The following is a 26,449-nucleotide window of genomic DNA, read 5'->3' as shown; positions in this document are numbered from 1 at the left end:
ATTACTTGTGCTTGTACCCTAAACATAATTTCTTTAAGGAACTGCCAACTCTACTGAATTCTTTCTACTTTAGTCATTTTTCCCATGAGAACTTACTTTCCCGTTCCCAAGGTTTATTGGAGCCTTCTTGTATAGAGTCCACTGGGTTTGAATTGATCTTGCCTCTAGTTCTTCATCTTAAAATATATTATCTCATCACAGTTACTCTCAACCAAATTACCTTTGCCCTCATATTTCCTACCATCCTCTTTCTTGGTTGCTTAGCAGGCTGCCTCTTGGCAAGCTGCTCTTGAAGCACTTGGCAGGCTCTACCAGCTGCTGTAGACCATACGCAGGGAGTGGTTAAATGCTGCTCGCTATACCTAGAGACAGACACAGCACAGAGCTTTGTAATGTGCTACTGGAGATGCTCACCTAAACACTCACAGGAAAGCACTGGCAACTTTTAGCTGGGCATTTAATCAAAACAAATACTACATTTACAGAGTGTTTGAGATGCTCTCCTGTGAAAGCATCTGTGCCCAGCCTTGAAGTCCAGGTAAGGAGAAGACAGAACCTTTCCCCTATTTCCTCTACAGACCTATGCATAAAATTAAAATAATGTGTCTCTCTAGACTGAACTTTCCTTGTCTGAATTGTTATTTTCTATTTACTGTCACTCAGAGGAATGGGAAATCTCCACTGAGGTTCTCTAATTGGTGAGTAAAATTGGATTGTTAGTAGCTTTTCCTGTTACTGTGATTTTCTAAGTGTAGGCAAATCTCTGGAAAGACAGATTTCTCTGTCAGAGTTGATTGTTGGGGTTTTATTTATTTCTATATTTAGAATTTGCCATCAAATCTTTCAAGAAATAAACTGAGACATTGTTCAGCTTTTGAAATCTCAGCATGATGAAATGAATCTATAGAGGATTTTTTTTTGGCAGTCTATTATTCATTGCAATAGCTTTCATCAATTAAGAAGTTGATGCTACAAGGATTCTGGTGCCTGAAATGAAGTGGCAAGGGCTTTCATTCACTTTCTGGCTTTGTTAAGGATGATACGCATCTTGATTCTTCTAATTTCAATACAGTTTGCAGTTACATAGGCTTTTGTCAAATTTCAAACATTTCAGCAGAAATTGTTCAGGCCAGGTATCTGCCTCATGGTATTTTTAAAAGCCTGTGGGCAAAAATAGTTTATAGATTTTTATACAGGCAATGTGCTCTTTCTTCTCACCTTAAATGGTTCTGGTGACCTTTCCTCCAAGAAGTTCAGGTACATTACAGGCTTTGAAATGCGCATTTAAAAATGAGGTTGAGAGGCTTCCTCTTGTATATTCTCAGTGAAACCTTTGCTGGACTGAGATTGCATAAGAGAGTAAACCATGCCTTTTAAATAACAGGGCAAGCATGAGCAAGGCTTTTGAGGGGAAATTGTTGAGGATCACTGGTAAAATAGATTCAGAGAACAAAATCAGCAGAAAGAAACTGTGCCTTGATGAGTAGTGTGAAAATTGATGTGGGAGGGAAAGAAAAGATAAATGTGTCAGTTTAGTTTGGGAGATACTGAAATAGCTATAGCAGCTGAAGCACAGAGCCTAGGACTAGCTGAGTAGAGATCTGAGAGCAAGAAGCAATGGGTCTGCGTGGGAAACTTGTAAGTAGAAGGAGAAACAGTTCTGATGAGGTGGACTCGGAAGTGTGGTTGGCGTAGGGGTCTGTGAGGCTGACTGAGGGAACTAAGGGAGGAGTCTGGCACTGGAAGCCAGCAAGGAGCTGGCTTGTGCATGGCGAAGACTGAACAGCAGAATCAGGGTGAGATCTAATGGGTGGCTGGGAAGCTGGAAAACAGGGTTTGCTGGGCAAGTTGCCTGGGGGTGATATGAGAAAGGCTTTTGGAGGTGAGGTGAGGATTTGCTGGAGAGTGGGTTAAAATTTTGCCTGAGAAGTGGAAGCAGGAACTGGGAAAGAAGGGGTCACACCTAGGGCAGGGGCTAAGGGAAAACTCTGGTGCCCATGCAAATATGTGTTCAGCTGGAGTGAAATAGTGTTGGAGTGCTTCTGGGTTGGGGAGTACAAGGAGGTGGAATTGGGTGTAACAGGACTGGCAGACTGTGGGCTGTCCATGCTGATGGTGGGAGCAGGGGAGGCAGAGATAAGCTGTGTTAGGGACCATTCTCTTTTAGTGCCAGGAACAGCATCCCACATGCCCAAGTCTTGCTATTTTGTTGCTGTCAGCAGGTAAGACTGGGTCTTGTCACTGTTAATGCTGGGTTTGTTTGGAAGATAGCAGCCTGCTGCCACTGTTGGCTGTTCTGTTAGAGTGGGTATCATAAGACTGGTCAGAGTTGCTGAATGATCATCACTAACAATGATTTTTGTGCATATTATTATGATATCACATGAATCCATTTTTTCAGTAGTTTCGCAGCACTTGATTTTAAAAGAAACAAGATGCTCGACACAACTTGACACACTCAGTTCACAGGATGGATGCTCAAGGACTGTGCAGTAGGATCCCCACTATCTACAATAGATGAGGGAAGGTGCATAGTGAGTGAATCAGACAAGAAGTTTTAGGATGAGAGTTTGTGTGCTATAATAATCCCATGTGAGGTACCCACTTTTTCAGAGACTCATTGACTGTCCTTTTTCCATTATTTGGGTACTTGAGCAGACTCTGGAAACCAGATTTGAAGATCTTTTGAGCATTTCTATCTATAACTGAATCAGCAAGACTATTTTGACCTTACAGTGTTTAGTAACATCAAATAGTCTGAAATGTCAGGTCTTCAGTTTCAAGACTGTTCTGCCAAAAGCCAGCAGATATTTCATCTTATGTTCTCTATGATTTAGCTCACCACCTTAATCCTACTGTTTCCAAATGTCTTAATGTTTGATACCTCATGTGTCATAGCATGATGTAAAAACATGTTTCATAAAAACAAACTTTAAACATAACATTTCTGCTGAACAACTTGCCCTGTAATACAGTGGAGAGCAGAAAGGAAAGAAAAAATAGGCCTAGATTCATGTAGGAAGAGAGAAGGTATACACAGTTTGCCAGTAAGTGTTAGGATGTTTCAGGCAAAGAGGTTATTTCTGTAAAAGAACAGACACCAAATCACTGGCATAAAGTTTTGCATCTGATTCCTACAGAGGAGTGTTTAGAGGAGTATAAAAAAGGAAGAGATGGGGGAATGAGAGTAATGGCATGGTTTTGGAGAGAAATGTTGGATCATGAAAATGAGGTTCAAAATCTGGACTAGAACGACAGAAGGAGCTGGAGGAAATGGGAACAAAAAGGAAAATAACTTAAGCAGAAACATTTTGTAATCACTGTAGTGTAAAAAAGAGATCATAGCTGTCATCAATTATTGTTGAGAGTAATAGTGGAGATGATACAAGAATAGAACAAGGTGAACAGCAGCTGGGAAGTTGTCTGGGGATTGTGTGCTAGCAACCAGAACTGTTCCAGATACTTGTGGCTTTGCTACTTGGTGTGCAATGGCAGGAATGAATGAATCAAGTTTACACAGGGAGGTGAAAAGCAGGAGGGGACAAAGAGGATCTAGGGCTGAGACAAGGTGGGTGGACTGGAATGGCAAGGAAAACATTGCTGTTACTGACAGTAACTGAGAAGAGAAATATCAGAGGGAACAGTAAGACATATGAAAAGGCAGAGAGTTATATACATGAGAAAAGCAGAGGGATTTTGTGAGGTCCATCTCTGATGAAACAAGCCTCAGAGGAGATCATTCATTGCCGCTGTGGCCAGTGTGCATCATTCTAAACTTTTCTTCCCTACTCCCTTTTCTCTCTTTCTTCCTCCTTTCTAAGTCTTTAAGGTTCATCTAGATTCCCTAAAAGAAAGTGGTGAGATTTGCACTCCTATGATTGTTTTCACAGTGGTTTAATTGGCAGCTGGATACTGCATGGGTTTCTGAATGAAGTGTTTAGATAAGAAGGCCTGGCAGCCCATTACTAGATGTCAGGCACCAAGATCACTGCAGCCCAGTCCCACGGGGGTGCCCCCGCCCTGCCCCAGCCCAGGGGCCCAGGTCAGCCTCCTGAGGCCACAGTCCCTGCCCAAGCAATGCTGCAGCAGGACCAGTCTCCAGCTTCCCAGGGCTGAGGAGCTGGGACTCTTCACTGAACCTGTCCACTCTCAGAGAATCAAAAGTCCATGACCTTTCTGGTTACAGCTACAGGAAGGAAAAGAGAGACAAGTCTGATCACATAGGAAGGGCTGGGTTCCAATGCATGAGTGAGTGCAGTGCATGTAATCTCATTTCTCTTAAAACACTCACGGTAATTTATATCTATCCTTATTTCTTTGAGTTTGTTCTTCTCCATCTGTACTACACTGAATTATACTTTGTGTGTTTTTCAGTCCAATTCTCAACTTCCCTTTTCCACAGTGTTTTCAGAGCTGGCTAGTCAGCCTTTCTATTTCCCTTGGACCCAGCTCTGCCACTTTTCTTCAGATTGCTGCTTTCCCTCTCTCTCTGGGAGCTTTTCTGTCAGACTCAGTGCTGCCTTTTCCCATGTACTCTTTTTTTTCTCCTCACTTTGGATCTTTTCATACCCAAATTGACTCTTCCTTTTGCTTGCTTTTTTGTGGGCTGGTTGGTAACAGTTTTAGCACACTGGCATCCTAACTAGTGTTGGCATCCCTGAAAAGGAAGACTTTAAGGGGTGATTTTAGGTGAAAAATGTAGTGGCTCTATAGGTGCTTTATAAACTTCATCCAAAAAGCAAGGGGAGCAAAGGGGAAAACAGGAGCTATTTGTTTGTTAGCAGGGGCTAATGGTAGCAGTAGGACTGATCAGAAGGTAAAGCTGAGATTTTAATGCTGCATTAGAAATGGTAGATAAAGAAAAATCTTAGAAGGCAAGATAAGAAGATGACATGGAATGAAATAGATAAGAAGAAGCTAAAAGACAGGCATAAGATGTGGTGTAATGAGATTAACAAGCAGATTAATGATGGCAATGAGGAAGGTAGCACTACACTTGCTGAGACCAGAAAGAAATCTGCTGCAGTAATGGAGGGTTAAGATGGTCACTGCACAAAACAAGAATTTAGCTTGTGGCTGTAATGGAAATTGTGATTTTGTGCCCATCTCAGTACTCTGAAGTGTGTTATTCTCAGGGACACTTTTGTCAGGCTTTTCCTCAGTAGCCCCCAGCCTAGCTCATATGTTGCCTTCCCACTGAGCTTGCACCTGCTTTCACCCAACACCTTTCAGCCCTTGCTGCTGCAAGTGAGACGATATCAGACCCTGTCTCTTGTTGACAAAATGACCCAGATTGGATGGTTTTTCTAGGCCTTGGCTGTCTGCAACCTCCTTGAGGCTCCTAATCCATTAGTGATTTTCTGCTTCATAGACCAGGCCAACCTGGCTGCTGGTTTCTGGGGTCTGTCTCACAGACTTTGCATATCACAGAATCGCAGACTATTCACAGTTGGAAGGGACACACAAAGGATCATCGAGTCCAACTCTTAAGTCGATGGCTCTCCACACAGGGGATTGAAGCCATGACCTTGGCATTATTACAAGCAAGTTTTAACCAACTGAGCTAATCCTCCTGTTCATCCATCACAAATCATACAGGAACAAGGGGGCTGCAGATTTGGTTGAGCAAAGGTCTTTGCTCTTGTAATTCACCCTGATACAACAGCACACTCAGAACTGCATCCAGCAGAGCCTGTTTTTTCTGTTCATATATTATTCTGGCTGTTACTGGGGGATTTCTACACGTCATCTGCTCCTCACCTTCTATGTACTCATGCACATATCAGTATGTATGTATTTGCAGTTGTCTTTTTGAAGGGACTAACAGAGCTTAAGTACAGAATAGGGCTTAGCAACTGAGAATGTTATCTGTTTCCAGAGATTTTCCCTACCTTCCTACTGAGTTGCCCTAATGGTACCTTTTTTCACTTCTGGCTTCAAATGTGTCAGAAACACAAATAAGTATTGTTGTAATTTCCTTCTTTTAATCTGGGAAGTCCCACTTATCATCAAGTAGGGTGCAGAGGATCACCCCATATGCTCAGCTCTGACCAAGGTCTGTCTGTGAAAAATTAGCTTGAGACACACCTTTGTAAGTTTATCACCAGGAGACTTTAAACCCTTATCAATCTACCTAGTTAGTTTACTTGGAGCAAATAATATGCCAGTGTAACTGATATTAATGTTTCTGAATGAAACATGCATTTGACACACACACACACATGTGTACATATGTTTCTGTAGCTGAGGCCATACATAAAGGCCATACATAAAGACTAATATTCAATATTTCCAGCTATAATACTTCTTATTGTTTATATAAGTATCCAATACTCTTTTTTCAATCTGTTTTTTTAAAGTTAATATTTCTTTAAATACTGCAGATTTTTCAATTGCAGTAGCTCAGCAGTTCTTGGAGAGGAATTAGGGAATGCTATGTTATGAGGGAATGCTATATTATGAATGATTGTTTCAGCAGTTCAAGGAGAAAACCATGTACCAGTGATACCTGTTCAAGGCCTTGCAGTCTTTTCTTTTGATGCCTGTTCTAGGAATCAATCTGCATGGCAGTCTGAGTGTGAAGTTCTAGGTTGTGTAACCACATGACTTCATCATTAAATGACTTTATCATTTATCATCTTTGGACTGTCTAAATATTTTCTAATTGAAAGAGTACTAGGGATGCTATATCAGGCCTTGTTTCAGTTGGAGGAAAAAGATCTCTTTACAAAAGCAAAGCTGATGGTTGGGTAAGTGTGAGTGGTTGTGGTGTAGCTACACATGGTCGAAGAGTTAAAGTCCAGACTGGTAACAGATGTGTGGGATTGGTGCAGAAGGTTTAGTATCACAAATGTTATTCCAGTATGAGACAAATGAACCAAGAGAAAGCAATTTAACAGAACAAAATATCCAGTAACTTCAGCATATGACAATTTCATGAGACCCCTGAAAAAGTACAATCTCATAATTGAGACAGAGAGCTCTGCTGAGTCGAACAATTTAGCCTGACATACAGAAGATGTGCAAGTAGGTTTCCAACCGCTCCTCCATACCCAGTGTAGCATACAGAAAAGGGAGATGTTGAAAGTAATTAAAAGCAGATTTGCCAGAAATTTCTTGAAGTAAACAGAGGGATGGAAAGAATATTTTATGGTCAGCAAAGATAAGAACAAAATATGAACAACAAGATACAATTTATTTTGTTTTGTCACAAGGAGTGTGTATATCAGGAAGAAAAGAATCTTAACAATGGAATAGTAGATGGAAATGGTAGACTTACCAGCAGACCAAAGAAGATTGGAACTCAATACAAATTTTTCATTTTATGAGGGCTTCAGGTCTTTTTCCCATCATGGATGTGCATGAGATGATTGCCATTTCTTTCTCCAATAATTCACACCCCCTGCCTCAACTATTTGTAACAAGAACAAAGTAGATTAATGTCTTATATTTAATTTTTAGTACTTTTTCCTCTGGGGATATGTTAGCCCCAAAGAGACATTTAGATCCCTGTCTCCTTGCATTGTTACTTTTCACTAGAAGAGGTTTCTCTTGGGGTTTTTTTGAATCTTAGGATACGGCCTCTCCATCTTCCCTGTGGGAGCTCATACCACTGCCCTTTTGTCATAGCAAAACTACTCTATTTAATATGGAGGTCTGTTAATAGACTCACCACTCCTTTACTTAGGAATGCCTTGTAGTTACCTAAAATCACACTTAATTCAAGGTAGGATGAGGTAAAATGCAAATAGAAGTATTACCTTATTACATCTAAAATAGCAAACACAATTAAAAGCATCTGAAAAGACATAATAAATAAAAGGAGTAGTTCATCTGATTTACTGACACTGACACCTGCTGAAAAAGGTGCTATTCATTTTGGATTTTTTTCCCTTCTTTTAAATTTTCAGGTGACTTGTCCCTCTTCTGACAAAATTCTGGCTCTGAGAATTTTCTTTCCTCCTATTCCCCAGTTTTCTCTTAGGTGATTTTCATCACTGGAAGCTTTACATTACACAGAATTCTGTACTGAGGTCTCCCATCAGAAAATGTCTTCTGAAGAAGCCTTTGGACTTCACCTTAGGGTAACTTCACTGAATTAGCATGTTGACCTCATTTGTTGAGGTCAGGGATAGCTCTTACCACCGGTCTGCACTTTTAAGTTTTCTAAGGAGTCCAGACAGATTTCATCTGTCGTCTTGGAGCTCATTCTAGCCTCCCTTACATTCTGACTGCTCTGAATTAAATTAAGGATTCTTTTGCTTCCACAAATATGTGTAAATCTCAAAAGAGTTGTCTTCTGTGTTTAACTAGCTCCTAAGAAGGTTATTTCCCCCAGGGAAGCATATCTCTTCTATTACCCTCTGGTGACACATTGACATGTTTCAACATGAAATATGCCTTGTGGCAGACCTTTTGTTCTCTACCAGTAGTGTAATTAACAAATACATATGATACAAGTACCTAAATAGGGTAAAAATAATCTAGTTCATGTTCTGATTCCTGAGACATGTATGATAGCAATTATTTCTCTGAGGTGACAGCATTTAAAGTGACTGAATCCTGGCCTCTTTCTCCTAAGCACATTCTAACAAGGAGTACCTGTACAGAATAATTTAGTGTCATATTTATTTTAATTGCTACACAATGTGAAACTGTGTCTTTAAACTGCTTCTAAGAAAGAATAAAAAGGGAACATTCAGTCTTGGACCTCATGAGATCAATGGCCAATCTGACTGATTTTAACTGGCCTTGAAAACAGCCTCTAGTGCCTTATGACTCAGTGTATCACACAGGGAAGTGAGAATTGATGTGGAGTGAGGAAAAGGTTAGAGGAAGAAGATCATCCCATAACTTTCCTCATAGCCCTTACAATGGTCTTATGCAACCAGGAAAATATAGGAAGTGCCATTATGTGTAAGAGTACTGCAGTAATTTGAAAGAGTATTGTAACAGTTTAATGTAAATATAAGTAAATTTTAATATAGAGATAGTGAAATATCATCCCTCTCCATTTCTCAGGTCATGTTTACATTAAGAGAGATTTAGTCACCACTACTGCTGTTAACTGTGCAAGTCTGCAGGCATTCTGGTATAGATGTGAGTTATAAAAATCACCTGTCAGCCCTGAAAGGAAGAAGCCTTGAGCGTAAGTACAACTTCAGCAATTTAACTAGTGCTGCCTCTACTGCTGCCTCAGAACACACAGGAAACCAGTTTCCATTATGGTGGCTGGGGTTTATGTACATCCTCACAATGGATGGCACACAAATAACTTCCAAGAGGTTTTTATTGTATCTCATAAAATCAAAACAAAATATGAAAAATTGAAAAAAGTTAAGTTGCACCCTTGAGAAATCCAGGCAATTATTCTTTTATTGCCATCAGGTTCAGGGTAAAAAATCAAAAAGCAGAAAACAATGTTGCTTGACTTTTTTGATAGTGCAGACTTTATGGGACAGGAGGAGAATCTCACATTTTCCAGTAGTTACTGTTTTGCACTTAGTTTTGCAACTTCAAGTACAAGCACACCAATGAAGAATTTTCTACTGGGGGAAACACAGTAAAATTGCACAGACGACTTAGATAGTTCTCTCCATGAAGTGCAAGGAGACAGACTGAGTGATCACAGGAAAAGGAATATGTCATATTAGACTGCATTTACCTTCTCTCCTTTTGTCTGTGAATGCAGAAAATCTCCTTTTCTGTTGTTTTCTCTGCTGCTTCTGTGCGTTTCCTGTCATATGAACATTTTGGGGCTCTTACACTGCACCAGCAATGGCAGCAAACACATACACGATTCAGTGTCTTTGGAGAACGAGAATGGGAGAATTCATCCTCTGTTAGTTGTTAGGATTCTCTGCAGGAATTGGGAAGAGTTTCTCCGGCAGTGAATATTGATTTATTTGTACAAAGTGGAAAGCGTCAGGGCAAGAGATGGAAAGAAACTCATTCTGAAGGTGTCATAGGCTTTGCAGATATGCCTGTCACAGGTTATGGAGAACTTCGTATTTCCGGATTCTAAGAGTAATCCTAAATGAAGTTATTGTTACCCAGTGTGAAAGGATAGAGAGTTTGCTTAGCAGAAACAACAGTTTTAAAAGAGAAGAAAGAAGTATTTGCTCAAAATAATTTCTTTGTTCTGAGAAAGGGGGAAATTTTGGAATACTATGAAGTGGTCATAATATTTGTCTGTTTGATTTAACAGTATGATTGTAGTGAGTCTTTTCCATAAGAGAATTTTTACTATTAACAAAGCCTATTTTTATAGGGCTTGAAAGGTCTTTCTGCTATTGTAAATTCGTAAGAGAATTACATGTTTTCTTTGTTACATCAGTCGTATGAAATCTAACTTGTATTATCTTTCCTTGTTGACAGAAAGACAGATTTCCACTCTAAAGATCACGCCATACTACTGTGAAAATAATATGAACCAGAAAGTATTAGTTTTCCTTCTCCCAAATTTTATATTTGGGATGTTTCTTTTGGGGTTTTTCTGTAAGAGACAAAAACCCCTAACAGGTGAGTAGAGAAATTACCAACAGTAAGACTTAATGTTTTATATAATCAGGGACTCCTTTTCCAGATATGTTAGGAAGTAACTATGGAGCCTAAGTGATAAACAGTACTAGTGTAAGTATCCCTGTCATAGTGACAGCTGTCACAGCATCGTGTGAGAGGAAGACTACTACAAAAACATGATGGTAGAACATCAAACTTGCTTAGCCTAATACTGCTAACATGTTGGAAGTTTTCATTTTAACAAACTTTTCACTAAGCAAGGTAGTTTATTGCATGTTTGCCATAGTGGAGATTGGTGACAGTAAACAAAAAATTGATTTTAGCATCTTCATTAGTTTTTATATGCAGGGTGATAGATTGAGTGTTCTGATTGTCACAAATAAAGAGACTTAAATAAGCCTATTTCACAGAAATGTTTTAAATTTCTTCCTTCATTACAGGTGCTTTTTCTAGTCCCTCTGAAAATTGGCTGGCGATTCAAAATGATCGCAAAAGCATGCTGGCTTCTGTCTGCCTGAAGAACAACCTTAACAAATTAAAAAGCAAATTGGATTCTCGTGTTGCAAACCAGCTCTTTGTGGAGCACAAGCATAAATTTATCTACTGTGAGGTGCCCAAGGTAGGCTGCTCCAACTGGAAGAGAACTATTTTTCTTCTGCAAGCAGACTTGAATGCAGAAGCTTCTGAAATTGAGCATAACCACATTCACCAAACCTCACTGATCAAAAAATTGGTGTCTTACCCTCCTGCCATACAAAAGGAGTTTCTAAGCAATTACACCAAAGTGATGTTCACCAGACATCCCTTGGAACGGCTGGTTTCAGCTTACAGAGACAAACTTCTGCACTCTGAGCCATACTACAGTATTGCTGTTGCTAATGAGATTAGGGCAATGTTCAGGAAAAACAAAAATTCTTCTGAAAAAGTGAGTTTCCAGGAGTTTGTCAATTTCATAATAGCAAAACCACCAAACACTCTTGACATTCACTGGAAACCAATGTTTCTGCTCTGCGATCCTTGCAACATTCACTATGATATTCTGGGTAAGTATGAAACTCTTGGATTAGACTCTGAGCATGTTCTGAAGGTCATTGGAGCACCAGAGAGCCTGCAGTTCCCCAGCCTGAAGAGATACAGGTCAGAGAAACGAACAAATGGTGATATCACCTTGGAGTATCTCAGACAATTAACCTCAGAACAAATTGAGAAGATCAAAAAATTGTATCAAATGGATTTTTTTTTGTTCAATTATACTATGAAATATGAGGATTATTTTTCCCTGAATGACTAATGTAGGATAAACAAAGAACAGCTTCCTTTGTACAAAAATGGGCTGACTCATGGGTGCTTGACAGATGGGTTGGTGACTGAATGCTGCTGAGATTTTCCTGGAGATTGTAGATACAGTTTATCATCCTAAGCACTCTTACAAAAAATCCCTGACATGATCTCTTGTATCATACAGTACTTAACCTATTGAAATGATTGTCTTCCTGTTGATTGTTATTGGTATATATTAGTGTCATGAAAACTGTTTGTAAGTGATAGATTTTCGTCCTTTGGTAAGAGACTTGGGAAGGATAAAGAATGTAGTTTTTAATGATGAATATTTTAGAACACCATTTTTATTTATTTTTTAATTAGAAGACATAAGAAGCAATAAATAATCTGCTTCAAAGTCAAACCACTCTTCATCTGCAACAGCCTTAATCATGAATCATGTAGGAAAAGAGCAAATAACTTCAGATGCTTGAAGCTGAATTTCACAGAACCTGATTATATGCCTGATTATATTCCCTTCTAGTTGTGTTCTCATCACAGCCCACCAGCCTCATCCCTCACACAGCACAGTTGTCAGAAATCCAGACAGAGTTTCCACTAAAGCTCTTAAAAATCTTCTGATGAGCAGATCTGGTATTCATGGTGACTTTAGAAACTCTTTTCACCACTTTTGTGAGCATTATGGTCTGACTTTCGAGGGACAGTCTGACAAATGGTTCTTTTTTTTTTTAATAAATTGTTAGAGGTACCTTCTAAACTGTACAAATGGGGTAGTGCAGGATCTAAAATCTCAGTGGAAAGGTGACTCTTATTTAATTCTCCAAAAGCACTTACCACACAGTGAAGTGACTGGCCATTCAACACAGTGGGGACAATGTTCGGGCTTTCCCATTTGTGCCTGTTGGTGGAACCCATGAGCCCTTGGGACTTACCTGAGCATGGCACTTAGCTGGGTAACCTTGGATAATACATTTGTTCTACTTGTTGCTTTCTCACTTCACGGGAGAATGAGTGCAAGTACTTTTGGAATTATGGTAAGGGAAACAATGAAACATTAGAGAAGAAACTCAAACCATTAGTCACTTCTTATATTCCTAGGTGGCTTTGGTTTTAGATCACTGAGGAGTCTATATCTTCTTCGATATTAAGCCTGAGATTTGTCCCTTTCTTTTTTTAATCTATTGCCTAATCACATTAAAAATTATTTTGTGACCATGTTGATTGTAAGAATGTTTACAAACTAGTTGTTACTATTATCACCACATTTAGGGGGCATCGGTCTTTGGGGAGCTCACTTGAAAATCTCTCAAACACACTTAGTTTCTCTCAGCTATATCTGCAAGTGTAGAAAGACTGGCAGGGACAAAATAACTTAATCACACTGCAGCCAGCAATATGTATGGCCTTTGCTGTTAGAAGCATGACTAAGGGAGAGGGAAAAGGAGACTGAAAGATGGATGCAATGGGATTTAAGTTATGAGGGTTGTGAAGAGACCTCCCAGTGCAGAAAGTGGGATGAAGGGGTGTCACATGAAAAGGAGGGACAGAAATGCAAAGGTTTCTTGTCCCACCTGTATTAATACAAAATTATTAGCCATAAGCACTCTCAGAATGTTGAAGTTAAATGAACCCAATACTGCCTGTCTAACACTGGACAGAACACCATGGGACAACTCATCAACACTCTTGTTAGGACCACACTTCAGTCAGGGAACTTACTAGCCATAAGCATCTCCAGAAAATTGAAGTCTTATGAACCCAACACTGCCTGCCAACAGTGGGAAGTACACAGTTTGGAAGGGTCTTTGACCTCTGCCATGAGACCACACTTAATAGCCAAGGAGAACTTTCTCTATGAAATTATTAGCTATAAGCGTCCCAGAACATTGAGGTCTTATAAGCCTGACCCTACCTGTCAAACAATGGGCAGCACACAGACTTGAAGGGTCTTTGACACTCTGCTGTGAAGAAAATAACTTTCTCCACAGCAGGTCCTGAAATAACTTTTATTAATACAAGTATGTGTCAGTTATTGTGGGTTTTGCGTTGCCGGGGATAACATTTAGCTGCATGATTGTATTTAACTGATGACCAAAAACCCCAAAAGAAAGCAGCACAAAACACATTCTACAGAGACAAGCACCCCAAACTTAAGTTTCAATACAGCGGTGTACCCTCCATGACAGACTTAACTAACAACAGAAAACTACTAACTTGAAACACAACAACCTAAAACACAAATCTCGGTAACACGGAGCAACAAAATGACCTGCACACTACCTTCTCTATAACACAAAGGAAAAGGAAAGAATAGAGCTGTGTCCCACTAACACATGTGTTAAAAAAAAGGGAACTACACACCTTAAACAAACACACTAGCCAATACAAAGTAAGGTATATACCTACTAAGTTGCAAAGTGTAAGGCAAATTGTTGTTATTAGTATTAAAGTAGCAAAACACTGTTAGTAAACAAAGTGCCTTTAAAGACATATCCCAGTGAAATTAGCATCAGAGTAGCTGTGAGGTAAAAGTGAAAGCATATTATAAGAATATAAGGTAAGATATAAGGTATAGGCCTTGTAAGACAGTAAAGTGTAAGATATAAAATATAGAGTGTACATGGTTTTCTCACCCCTACATTGTCCGAAGACGTGTGAGGAGACAGGGCAGCTGCTCTCAGCTACCTCCCCAGAAACGGTGGCATTTCTCCCCAGTTTTTGCTCGTGCCCAATTGCTTTTATACCTTTTTTTTCTCTTAGGTTGTTTGGGTGGCTTTAGTCAATAATTGGTTTTGGAGTGATAGACAGATGACCATGACACGGGCTTGAAGGGCTCCTTATGTTCCCAGAAGATTTCACAAAGGAGGGTCATGTCATCTCCACAACACTCTGCCCTTTATTAATCTTGTCAGTCTGGCTTTAGCACCTTTGGAAAGTAACTGGGATGTCTTTGTCCTCCGACAGTGGTCCCAAGAGCATCCCTCCAGGGGGCTGAGACATTTTCCCTCAACTCATCAAGAGTTTATCAGGGCTCTCACCCCACAAGGGGTTATCTACTTCAGAGGGAAGGTGCAGTGATATATTAGACATCAGCTGGAGACAGTGATGGCCAGAGAAAGAAGCTCTCTGCATCCCTCCTTGACAGCAGTGGTACAGGAACAGGGACTACCATTCAGTACATCTGGCAGGTCTTGCCTTGCTGTATTTCATAAAAGGGGCAGCTTTGGCACAAGGAGAGATCCAAAGTGAGAAGACTAACAAGAACAGCTAAAAAATTGTGGGTTTTTTTTGTTGTTTGTTTTGTTTTGTTTTGTTTTGTTTTAAATAGCCTGCGATATTATGAGGAATGATACATGGTTCTGGATTTTACTCTCACTATATTTGGTGTCCCCACAGCTCTGTGATACTCCAATACTGGATTGCTCATGCCACCCTGGCAACCCTGAAGTTCCTGTAGAATTTCTTTTACTTTTTACTTTTGCTGAGGCAGAGGAAGCTGGAAATGACTCCCAGCAAAGTTAAGGCTATGCAGAAGGATGCAGATTCTCTCTCTTTTTCCTGAATCAGAGCCAACTCCAGCTACATCCTTCCCCTGCTTGCTTTGACACATCATGCAAGGTAGAGAGGAATAAGATTTCCTTCATAACTTGCTTCTACATAATAGAGTCCTCCAGAGCTCCAAGGATATCTGAAGCTGTAAGTATATCTAAAAATACTTTAGTTTCCTGAAACCACCAGCCAGCCTAGGAAAATTCTGAAGAAATTACACTGACAGAGTTTGATAGGTGTCTTTGCTATCAGCACTCTAGTGCTAACACCCTCTACAGCTTCTTACTGTTAGATGTGAGTGGTTTTCTATTCTTGTTTCCTCTTTCACACAGGATCACATATTCTTCCTACAGTGGTGACAGAAAACTGGTGGCCTATTCATTCATCACAAGCACTAGTCAGTAGCAGAAGGGTATCTAGTGAAGCAGAAAAATCTCTGTAACTATTCACAATGGACTTTGATTTTTGACATTTGCCTACAGGAAACTGTAAGTAGCATATTGCCTTGAATCACTGGCTGCTGTAATGCTCTTTAGCTGGTGTGGGGCTGAAAAAAAACCTGTCAAAAAGACCGTGTGTGTGCATGTGTGCACATATACCAGCAGTTTTAGGAAAGAGCATTGTACAAAAATGGTATAAATTGTGGGTTGATATCTGTTGGAAAGAGAAAAAAATTATTCTTGATATTGCAATGTAATAAAAGTTGACAATGGCTCTGGACATTGTGCTACTCAGTCCACAAGAACTGCAAAACAGCTGTAAATTTTATGATGAAAACTGTAACATGACTGTCTCTTCGTGGCCTGAGAGATTTCCTCTACTGTCTTCCCTACAAGGGCACTGCCCAGAACAAGGCTCTAAGCTGAGCTGAGTTCCCTCCTGGCTTTTGCTCAGAGGAGAACCTCCAGAGGAGCTTCTTTCCTTTGGATGCTAATTTGGGGTGATGTTTTTCTGTGAGGAAAACGGGTGCTTGCAGTTGGGAGTAAGGGTGGAGGTGGCGTGGTGAGGCTCAGGGCTCAGGTCCTGGGGTGGATTTGAATAGGGGAGTTCCATAATTCATCTTCTGATTTATTGTTATATACCTGCAATATGACCATTGCTATGTTTCATTCCTAGTTACCTTAATAAACTGTAGTGAATTAACACATTAATCTATTTGGTCATCCTTCTCAATAACATCTGTCTAAAAACAAACCCACCTCAAAATTGTTCTATCAAATCATAACATAGATCACATGCTATTAGACAACAATAAATACAAATCCACTTGGCTCTGCCAAGTTACATTAATATAAACCTGTCTCTTGGGGCTTTTAAAGAATTGAAAGAATCAGCAAATACTAATGTGTGCTCCAGTAGGGACATAAAAATGGAAGCAGAAAAAGGAAGAAAACCAAAAAAATCTTGCTTGTATCTTTCCTACAAATCTATCTATCAACAGTGAGAAAATAAGAGAGACTTTTCCCATTCCCAGGGAAATCCTCACACACACTTTCAGGATAGGTATCCAAAAACCTGACATCATAATTTCTTCATGAAATTATAACAGATCTGACAGTTGATCAGTATATGTCAGCAACAGATACCATGTCATCAGTTGCTCCTTGAATTAGATGTTTCCTCCACTTAAAAGTGATTAGTTCCACCTCTAAGCAGTCCTAATTTTTCACAGAGTTTGTAATGTGAGTCTGAACAGATAAACTGTGATTAGTGGTTTCTTGTTCAGAGAACTTTCCAAAGCAGAACAGCTGTGAGCAGAATAAAAAGTGTGAGCAATGAAACTTCAAGCATTCACTGTTCCACAGAAGTGTCTCTGACTAACAGGAAAAAGAGTAAACACCACTTGTGCAAGTCACTGTGCATCAAACAAACTGCAGTGCTCAGTGCTCACAACTAGAAGGTTATTCCCTTCCTGCATTCAGTGTTAATAAGGCAAAAGCTTTTAGTTCTACAATCTCCCATTTTCTTGACTTGTCTGTCATAAATGTAGAAAAAGAAAAGGAAACAGGAAAAAAAAAAGACACCAATGCTCTGTGATTGTGCTGTAGGCCTGACATGATTCCTACCTGTCACAGCAGTTCTTACCTTCCTTCCTTTCAGAATTATAAATTAGGTCATGATTTAGCATAAAACAAAAAGTTAGTGAATGACATAATTTAGATGAATCAATGCAAACCAAATAAAATCAAAACTGTCAGTAAATTTAATCAGTAGAAGTGTCTGAAATTTCAGGAAGTTTCTTCTGGAAGTTCTGACAAGTATGAAATGTACACAGGTGGGCAGTTACAATGCTGCTTCTAATAAGAACTATTGTAAAAGGAAAAGCTCAAGTGATCACAAATCTCAATCAATATACTGAGACTAAAATTCCAAATGAATCAGTAGAGCAAAAATGAGTGATGCATCACAGGATCACGTTTTTGAAAAGAAACTGGCTCAACACTGTTTCAGCACTACCCACGTACACCTCACCTTTGGTCATCACTACTAGAAACACTTCCTTTTGTATTTTTAGGATCATTTTTATGGCTTCTTCTGGAGGCACCAAAGTTCTAAAAGATGAAAAGGCTTTCTTAAAACACCCCGTCATCCCACCCTGTAGAGACACTGTAAACAAGATTGTACAGCATTTGTGGTGTCCCACCAAAGGAACAACAGTACAGATATAAGTGGAGCTCAGAGCAGAACTTAGCATGAGTACCCAAAGACAGGTAGGCATACCCTGTTTTATATTTCTATGATTTAGCAGAACTATGGGGAAAGTTTTTATCTACAAATCTGTGACTAATATCCTGACTCCCACCTCACTTGATTGCATTGTCCTTCCTCTTTTTCCCAGATCCCTTCTTCATTATTGACCTGAACTGCATGTATGGATTCCTGCTGAGTTCCCACAGTTAGGGCCCTCCAAGTGCTGCAGATGCTGACTTGTTCAGTACAGTTGTTGCCTGGTGTATGTTTCTGGAGCTACAGGAACCATTGTAAAAAGGCTTTTTCTTTAAGTTCTAAAGCTTCTTCTAAATTAAGTTCTTTAAGCACCTGCTCCATGAGTGAGATATTGCTACAAGCTGAGAGATATAAAGTGAAGGATGTTTTGAAGGCATTTCCCTACTAAAAATGAACTCATCTTCCATTCAGATAGGTTTGATGGGTAAGGGAGAAAGCTAATTTTGGGATCATTGACATCAGTTCTCAGAGGCTTCTGTTAATTATACACTAAAAGAGGCAGGAAACCCTCTTTCATGAGGGAACATGGTTCTCTGCAGAGTTGAGTTTTGTTAACACTCAGAGATTGGTTGGGACTGGTCCTCAGGGATGCCTACATGGTAAAAGAGCTCCTCGACACTATTAGCTTTAGAAAAGCATGGAGAAGTAGAGTGATGAATTTAGGAGAGAGTCCAATGGACATCTAAACTTCAAACAATTTATTTAGGGTCCATCCTGTTGCACAAAGACATCACAGGTAAGAAACAGGCGAAAACTGATCAAATTAATAAAAGCAAATTATTATTCTGAAGATTTCTGGTATTCGGTAACTGAATAGTACAATTTTTGGTCTTTATTAGAGTGTGCCTTTTTTTTTTGTCTTGCTATTATAACCACTACTGCTACATGCAGAGCCCTTTAGGTTTTGGAATATCAAACACAGAGTCACAATGATGCTTTTATTTATAGCAATGTTCTTTGTTGCTGCACAAAGCCAGACTCCCACTTAGCTGTATACCATGTCAACATTTGTGTTTTTGTCCTCAGTTCTTGTTGCTGCGGTTTACATGCCACAGGACACTCAGGCACACCAGGAGCTGACTGTGTGCTATGTTTCAGCATTTTTTACAGCCTCTGCCAAGGCTTTTCATTGTAATCAGGTTTTGGGATATTGTTTGTATCTGAAACAGATTTGGTCTACACATTTTGCAAATTGTAATTTTAGGAGATGAAAATTATTAGTACCTCTAAAATAGTAGTAATGTACACAAAAAATGGGTCTGAAATAGCTGTTTCAACCACTAATTTCATTTGTAAATGGCTCTACAGATTCTTGACACGAATTTAAGTTTTTCATCCTTTGTCCAGACAGAGTATTGCAATTTCTGTTTGCTTTGTTTATTTTCTTTTTCCCCCCCAGTTTGTGTTCTAATAAACTTTGGATTTTGTGAGCTTAGAGTGCCATGTAGATAGAAAACATGAACCTAGGTATGTCACAAATTAACTTCTTATGTCCATTCAATGTTAATTCATTGTCAACTTTCGTGTGAGTGTGTCACCTATTATGATTTAAAGACTCCACCTTGATACTCAGGACTTGAAATGTGTATTCCAGCCCAAGCTCTTGAACCCGAACCTGTTCGAACTCTTCAGCCTCATGAGGCCAGACTTTTGTATTTTTGTATTTGTTTTGTTTTCTTTGCTTTTCTTTTTGGCAGCTAGTACGCTTGGAAATTAGACATTGAAACGCCCTGTCTTTGGAGCAAGTAACAGATTGTCATCCACGCTCCTATGGGGCCATCTGGTGGCGAAGGCGGGGCTCGGTGAGAGAGGATCGCCTGGAGGGAAGTACCTTACAGATGCTGTATTGAAATTATTTTTACCTGAAGTTTTGTATCTCAAGACTCCCATGCCTATTCTTTCTCTCTCTCTGCTTCTCTATCCCTGTCCCTCTGATTATCTCATTCTTTCCCTTGTAACAAGAATTCAGTTTCAACTTGGCTGCTAGTGGCTTTCTTCCCAGTAGTTTTTTCACCAGTTTGCCACAAGCCTTCCTCCCTAATTTGGTGGGTTTTGGGTGCTGACCAGCTGCTGACAGTGGAAGCTACATTGTGCTGCTCCAGCAAGAACTTCTTGTTTCTGTGTTCCACAGCTTCTTCCATGGTGAGAGCCTACTTTTTCTTCCCCCCCTCCCCACCTTCAACTGAGCAAGGAAATATGGTATTATGGATTGGATTTATAATTAAGCTCTAACTGAACTTTGTGGTTCAATGCTATATAAAAATGACATACGAAGACAGTATTCACTTGACTATATTTGGAAAGGCATTTTCTTTTGTGTGCTGTGACTCATCTCTGTCATTTTTTTCAGGGAAACATTTATCTATTCACCCTCTTTGGATACCTCTTTATGAGTTGTATCTTCATTTGACAATCTGAAAAACACATATGGATATGGTTATGTATGAACATTTAACCTGTCATTAGGCATTTTCTGTGTAAAATACAGCTCAATACCTCCATTATTAATGTCAGCCAAAATTCTGATGATGTTTACATGATGAAAGCTGCAAATAACATTGTTTTGAGCAATCCATGCGCATGTGCATGAAAGGGGAAATGTTTTCGTTAAAATTACAAAAAACTTCCTGTAAGGGGAATGCAATTCCTAGACTGGATATTAAATCCCCTCTATTATCTCTGTATTATCTGTATTATCTCAGCTCTTTTTCCATTTCTGAAGGTCCTTACATCCTTGTGTGGTGATTTCTCAAACTCTTTGGCAAGAACTTTATAAAAGAAATAAGATTCATCATTCCTCCAACTGATATACAGAAAAAACCTACAAAAACATTAGGTGCCAGTTATTAAATATCGTAGCTAATTAATCATCTTTGTAAAGGAAGAAAAACCAACACAAACATCGAACTAACAGCAAAAAAACCCCAAGCTAAAACCAAAAAGTGTTTCTTCAGGTTGATGGAGACCTCATTAGGGAACCAGAGCTCTTCTCTTTGAATTTTCAAAGCAGATATGTATTTCTTTGCTCCCTGTCTGCCCTTGCAAAGTTGTACTCAACTGAGGCATTGATGTATTGGATGCATAAGTAAAATATCTCTGACAATTCTTCATTTTGTTGTAATTTTCCCCATGATATTAAAGACCATGTTAATAGGGGTTTTTTATGCCAGTAAAAGCTTGGAATATTTTTTTCCCTAGTAGTTTTCCAGGGCTACTTTGTTTATCATTATTGACAAATTGTGCATCTAGTCCCATAGAAAAGATTAAATGGTGGAAAGCACTTAGAGTTCAGGAGATTGGAGGAATTCTTGGTTCTGAGACAATCGGAAGAATTTGCTGAAAGATTGACCACCCCTGCCTTGTAATATAGTAATGTAGTTCCTTAGAAGGAAGAATGGTTGGCTTAATCCTGTCTTGTTTTCAGTGTCTTTTTCTAGCAATCTGCTGTCTTGGGAAGAGAAGAGAGATGGAAACCCAACATAACAATCTGCAATCCCAGTTTAGTTACTGAAGAGAACTCTGTGCTCTCAGCAGTGGCAGAAACACCAAACACAAGTGCCAGACACCAAGATCAGCACACAGTGGCAGCATTAACTTTTGCAGCAGAGCCCTGTATAATTTGAGAAATCCATCAGAACAATGGTGTAGGAAATCTCAGAAGATTTTCTGTAGGCTGAACGAGAAGACAACATAATTTATATTCTGATTTGAAAAAGATCCATGGTCCTAGGGTTTCCCATAACACTCATTATAAAACTTTTTCAGCAGAAATTGAGAGTTAACATTTCTTTAATGCAAAAGTCGAGGTTTGTTTTCCATTCAGCCTTCTACCTGCTATACTTTCTAAATAATAAGAAAAAAAATTGAAACTTCATACACATAACCATAGAAGAAGCTTGGAAGAACCAAACCTTAAGCATACCTTTTACCCACTTTTTATACTAATTTAATCCTGTAGGGTTTAGTGCAATAGGCTGTCCATTGTGACTTACACACTTGCATTAGCAGCATCATTATGTTATCATTGCTCAGCTGTTTATAGTACTTTAACCCCAGCTGAAAACTAAGTACCACACAATTGCTCTATCACTCCACCTCCCCCCATCCCTGGGGTGGGGTGGGGAGGAGACCTCAAAAACATAAACCCCATGGGTTGAGATAAGAATAAAATAATAATTTAAATAAGTTAAAATCTAATGGTAACAACAATTAAGAGAGGGAGAACAAAAAGAGACAGGGGAATAAAACCCAAGAAAAAACAACACAATTGCTCAACACCCTCTGGCTGATGCCCAGCCTGTACCCAAGCACCGATTGGCTCCTTCCGGCCAGCTCCTCCCAGTTTAAATACTGGGCATGACATTCTGTGGTACGGAATATCCATTTGACCAGTTCGGGGTAGCTGTCCTGGCTATGTTTCCCACTTGCCCAGCTTCTTGTGCATCTCCTCCCTGGTAGAGCATGGGAAACTGAAAAGTCCTTGGCTTAGGTTAACCACTACTCAGCATCAAAGGAAACTAACCCTGTCCCAGTCCAAATGAGGACACTGTTTAAGAAATTTTTGAGAGGCATCACTAGTAGAAGCAGTATTGGGGATTTCAAGATGAGGACAAAATGAAGGTTCTCTGTTTAGAAGACAGAACCACTAACCTAACTCAGTACAAACATTAAGTTTTGCATTGGTTTTGATGCCTTAAAATTCTGTAAAAAAGACTCCAAACCAAATTTTGGCAGGAGATAAGATAAAAGGGTAGTGACTTCAATGAGTACCCAGGCTTGCCCAGGAATACGTCAACGTGTGCATGTCCAAGCTTTAATTTCCATGGCTTTTATAATATGATCCATCCAATCATCACTTTACACATTTCCAGTTCCACCTCTGTCCTGCCCCAGTCCCACCCCTGTTCCACCCCCCAGGAACTGGGTCTGGGGGCAGTGAGACCCCCTCTTCATCAGTCCTCCTCTTCCTCGGGCTCCTGGAGTTCTTCCAATGTTCTTTCTTCTGGGTCACTCTGCTCTGTGTTTATATCTTCTTTTGATACACTTCAATCTTGTACCTTGAAAAAGAGACTAAACACCTGTGGAATTTGAGCTCCGTGTTCTGGGACAGGGGTAGCGATAGAAAGGCATTAACCTCAAGCTGCTGGAAATATTAACCCACTAAATCTACTTTGCTACAGCTACTGTGTTCTTAAAATCTATAAAATGTGAAGATCAAAAATCCTTCCTGCATCAGTTTTAAACACTGCTTTGATACCAATCGCGTCGTGATACCTGTCGCTCCCAAAGCAAGCTCTCCGCAGCTCGTATGGGAGGCGGAAGGCTCAGGCTGGAGTGGGGAGCGCGGTGTGGCAGCCGCGGTGTCCCGGCGGGAGCGGCGCTGAGCTGTCCGCGGTGCTGAGCCGGCCCGCCCGGCTGCGGGGCACAGCCCGGCATGGCGCTGGTGTCACCAGCCAGGGTGGGAATCTTCCTCTCAGCCTGGATTTTAATTCTGCTGCTCTTGGGGAATTTCATAGGTCACGCTTTTCCCTGACACATTTATGAACCACTGGAGGAAGTTATTATGCAATGAGCTCTTCTGCAACACTCTCAGCCTAAAAAATTTCCCAGATCGTGTTGTGAATAACCCCTTGAAAAGAGTGACAATGTACACATACTTGTATTAGTGCTAAATCTGTTTCTATGACTTCAAGTGAAGAAAGTACTTCTTAGAGGCAAATAAATATAAAGCATGCAAATATTTAATTTTATGAAACAATAATGACAAAAAATCAAAAGGATTTTCCTAAATATTTTTTGCAAATTGCTTCACTTTTTATTCTATCTTGTATTTATACTTTTATTCTATATTCCAGTTGATTCCAGAGGACAAATAATCAAGACTTGTGAATAAAAATCCCTTTCAAGTTCTTCATCATAATGTGGTCTAGTCCACAAAGCTAGGCAATTATGTGCACCAACAGGCATGCTGGGAATATGCAGGGAAAAGTGATTCTTGTTATAGACACATTGGCACTAATTTACAATTAAGTCACACCAAAGAGAACTTTTGTATCCTAAAAAATCCTCTACAAACCATTTTGACTACTTTGGCAGAAACACTAATCAGGCCCTTACGTTAAAACAAAGCTGCTCGCTCCTTGCTTAGTAGTTACTTCTGTTTAACTTTTTCTTAAAATACACTCAAGTGGCATCATTAATTTCACTAGGGTGTGTCTAAGACTTTTCAGGATGTATTTGATTTTTAGTGCAGCACTGTCAAATGAACTGACAAAGCAAATTGCATGGACAAAGAAATATTTAGTCTATTAAGATCCCCCATCCGACTTCCAGATAGTCAATTGTTCTGTAAGAATTTTTAAGGGTTTTCTAGAAATTTCCCTCTTGAAAAGGGAAATAAAAGCCTGTGACTGATGAGATATAAACTTTTTACCACATTTTTGTAGTAATACCCTTCATTGAAAAGACTATTTCAATTTGGCTCCCATACCAAATTGTTGTAACAAATACTACTAGCAATGGTTTCTGTGGAACACATCAAATTTGGCTTTAATCCTCATGAAAAACTAGTTATTTGAGACTTTCAGGATTTTTTCTGTAATCTAGAGAGGTTTTTATAATTGCATGGGGTTTGCATGATAAAGTTTTGGTAGCAGGAGGGCTACAGGGGTGGCTTCTTTGAGAAGCTGCTAGAAGCTTTTCCTATGTCTGACAGAGCCAATGCCAGCCAGCTCCAAGATGGGCTTGCCACTGGCTGAGGTTGGGTCAATCAGTGATAATAGTAATGCTTCTGGGATAACATATTTAAGAAGGAAAAAATGTTACTGCACAAAAGTACTTGTGCACACAGAAGAAAGAAGTGAGAATATGTGAGAGAAACAACTACACAGACACCAATGTCAGTGCAAAAGGAGGGGCAGGAGGGTCTCTGGAGCTGAGATTCCAGAGCAGCCCATGCTGAAGACCATGGTGAGGCAGACTGTTCCCCTGCAGCTCAAATATCTGGGAGATATCTAGGTGAGCAAATATCCACCTGCAGCCCCTGGAGGACCCCACACTGGAGCAGGTGGGTGACCTAAAGAAGACTGGGATCTGGTGGGAAGCCCACACTGGAGCAGGCTCCTGACAGGACTTGTGGGCCTATGGAGAGAGGAGCCCATGCTGGGGCAGGTTTACTGGTAGGACCTGTGACCCCATGGTGGACACACTCTGGAGCAGCCGGTTCCTGAAGGACTGCATCCCATAGGAAGGTACCCACACTGGAGCATTTTTTTAAGAACTGAAGTCCGTGTAAAGGATTTACACTGCAGAATTTCATGGAGGACTCTGTCCTGTGGGAGGGAACCCATGCTGGAGTAGGGGAAGGGTGACTTTCCCTGAGGAGGACGCAGCAGCAGAAACATGTGATGAACTGACCAGAACTCCCATTGTCATCTCCCTGCACTGCTGCAGGGCAGGAGGCAGAGAACTGAGAATAAAGTTAAGCCCAGGAAGGAGGGAGGGGTGGTGGATGATGTTTATTAAGATTTGTTTTACTTCTCATTGTCCTGTTGCCATATTGCTTAGTAATAAATCCAATTGACTTCTCCAGGTCTGTTTTGCAGTGATAGTAATCAGTGAGTGATCTTTCCCTGTTCTTATCTCAACTCATGAACTTTCATCATATTTTCTCTTCCCTGTACAATTGAGGAGAGTGAGTGTTTGAGCAGCTTAGGTGGGCACCTGTCATCAGGTCAGGATCAAACTACCACAATATTTTATTCTTTTAAATGTCTTAGAAGTGGAATAGCACCTTGCTAAGATATCTTTTAATCTCTTCTGGTAGGGAAGAACCATGATTTATTCTTTAAGCAAACCCACAGATTGCAAGATGAACAGGTGAATTCAAACTTCTTGGAACAGTCTGTCTGTATTCACAATGAGACATATCCTGCTTTTCTTTACACTGTTATGAACCAAGAATAAATCCACAAAATTTAATGTAAGCATCTCTGTAAATACAGGCAAATATGTCCCAATGTTCTGAGGGGTCATAAATGGTTTGCCAAAAATAACAACTAGAAGGGTTTCACTGGAGTAATTATCTTTAATTCAAATCTTCATTCTGAAGTTCCCCCTGTCAGCTTGCAGGGAACTAAGAGGGACCTGTTTGTTAGGGTGACTGTTACTTGTAATAATCTCAAACATGACAGCAAAACTTTCTTTTATTTTGTTATGACATTTTTGTGTGGATTTTCTGCTAAAATGTCAGAAAACTTTAATTTATGACAAGAACAGGGAAAATGCAAGCAGAAACCATGAGTACCTCAGATATTCCTCGGCAAAGCTACAGGAACTTCGAGGAGGGAGCACACAATTCACATGTCAAACT

General features: G+C 39.9%; 1 protein-coding gene across 10 annotated transcripts; it reads left to right on the top strand.

Annotated features, from left to right (window-relative positions):
- The first annotated feature begins 344 nt into the window (after window positions 1–344).
- Window positions 345–26,449, top strand: LOC139673197 (carbohydrate sulfotransferase 8-like). Of its 10 annotated transcripts, XM_071558395.1 has the most exons (5): window positions 345–538; window positions 664–698; window positions 9,022–9,148; window positions 10,378–10,521; window positions 10,962–26,449. In XM_071558395.1, exons 4-5 carry the CDS (start codon window positions 10,428–10,430, stop codon window positions 11,810–11,812), a joined length of 945 nt encoding a protein of 314 aa, XP_071414496.1. In that variant the 5' UTR covers window positions 345–538; window positions 664–698; window positions 9,022–9,148; window positions 10,378–10,427; the 3' UTR covers window positions 11,813–26,449. The 10 variants fall into 10 exon arrangements, 8 of the variants coding, with proteins under 8 accessions (XP_071414496.1, XP_071414497.1, XP_071414502.1 ...); XM_071558396.1 differs by lacking the exon at window positions 664–698; XM_071558401.1 differs by lacking the exon at window positions 9,022–9,148.

This window comes from Pithys albifrons, chromosome 6, assembly GCF_047495875.1.
Source record: "Pithys albifrons albifrons isolate INPA30051 chromosome 6, PitAlb_v1, whole genome shotgun sequence".
In the NCBI taxonomy this organism is placed as follows: domain Eukaryota; kingdom Metazoa; phylum Chordata; class Aves; order Passeriformes; family Thamnophilidae; genus Pithys; species Pithys albifrons.
Note: the sequence above shows the minus strand (reverse complement) of the source record. Positions and strands in the feature narration are given on the sequence as shown.

Excerpts from the sequence above, each read along its gene's own strand:
- LOC139673197 (XM_071558394.1), top strand. The coding sequence starts at position 1,769 with ATGGCGAAGACTGAACAGCAGAATCAGG. Across the intron at positions 1,797-10,377 it reads GACTGAACAGCAGAATCAGG|AAAGACAGATTTCCACTCTA; the intron begins GTGAGATCTAAT and ends CCTTGTTGACAG. Across the intron at positions 10,522-10,961 it reads GAGACAAAAACCCCTAACAG|GTGCTTTTTCTAGTCCCTCT; the intron begins GTGAGTAGAGAA and ends CCTTCATTACAG.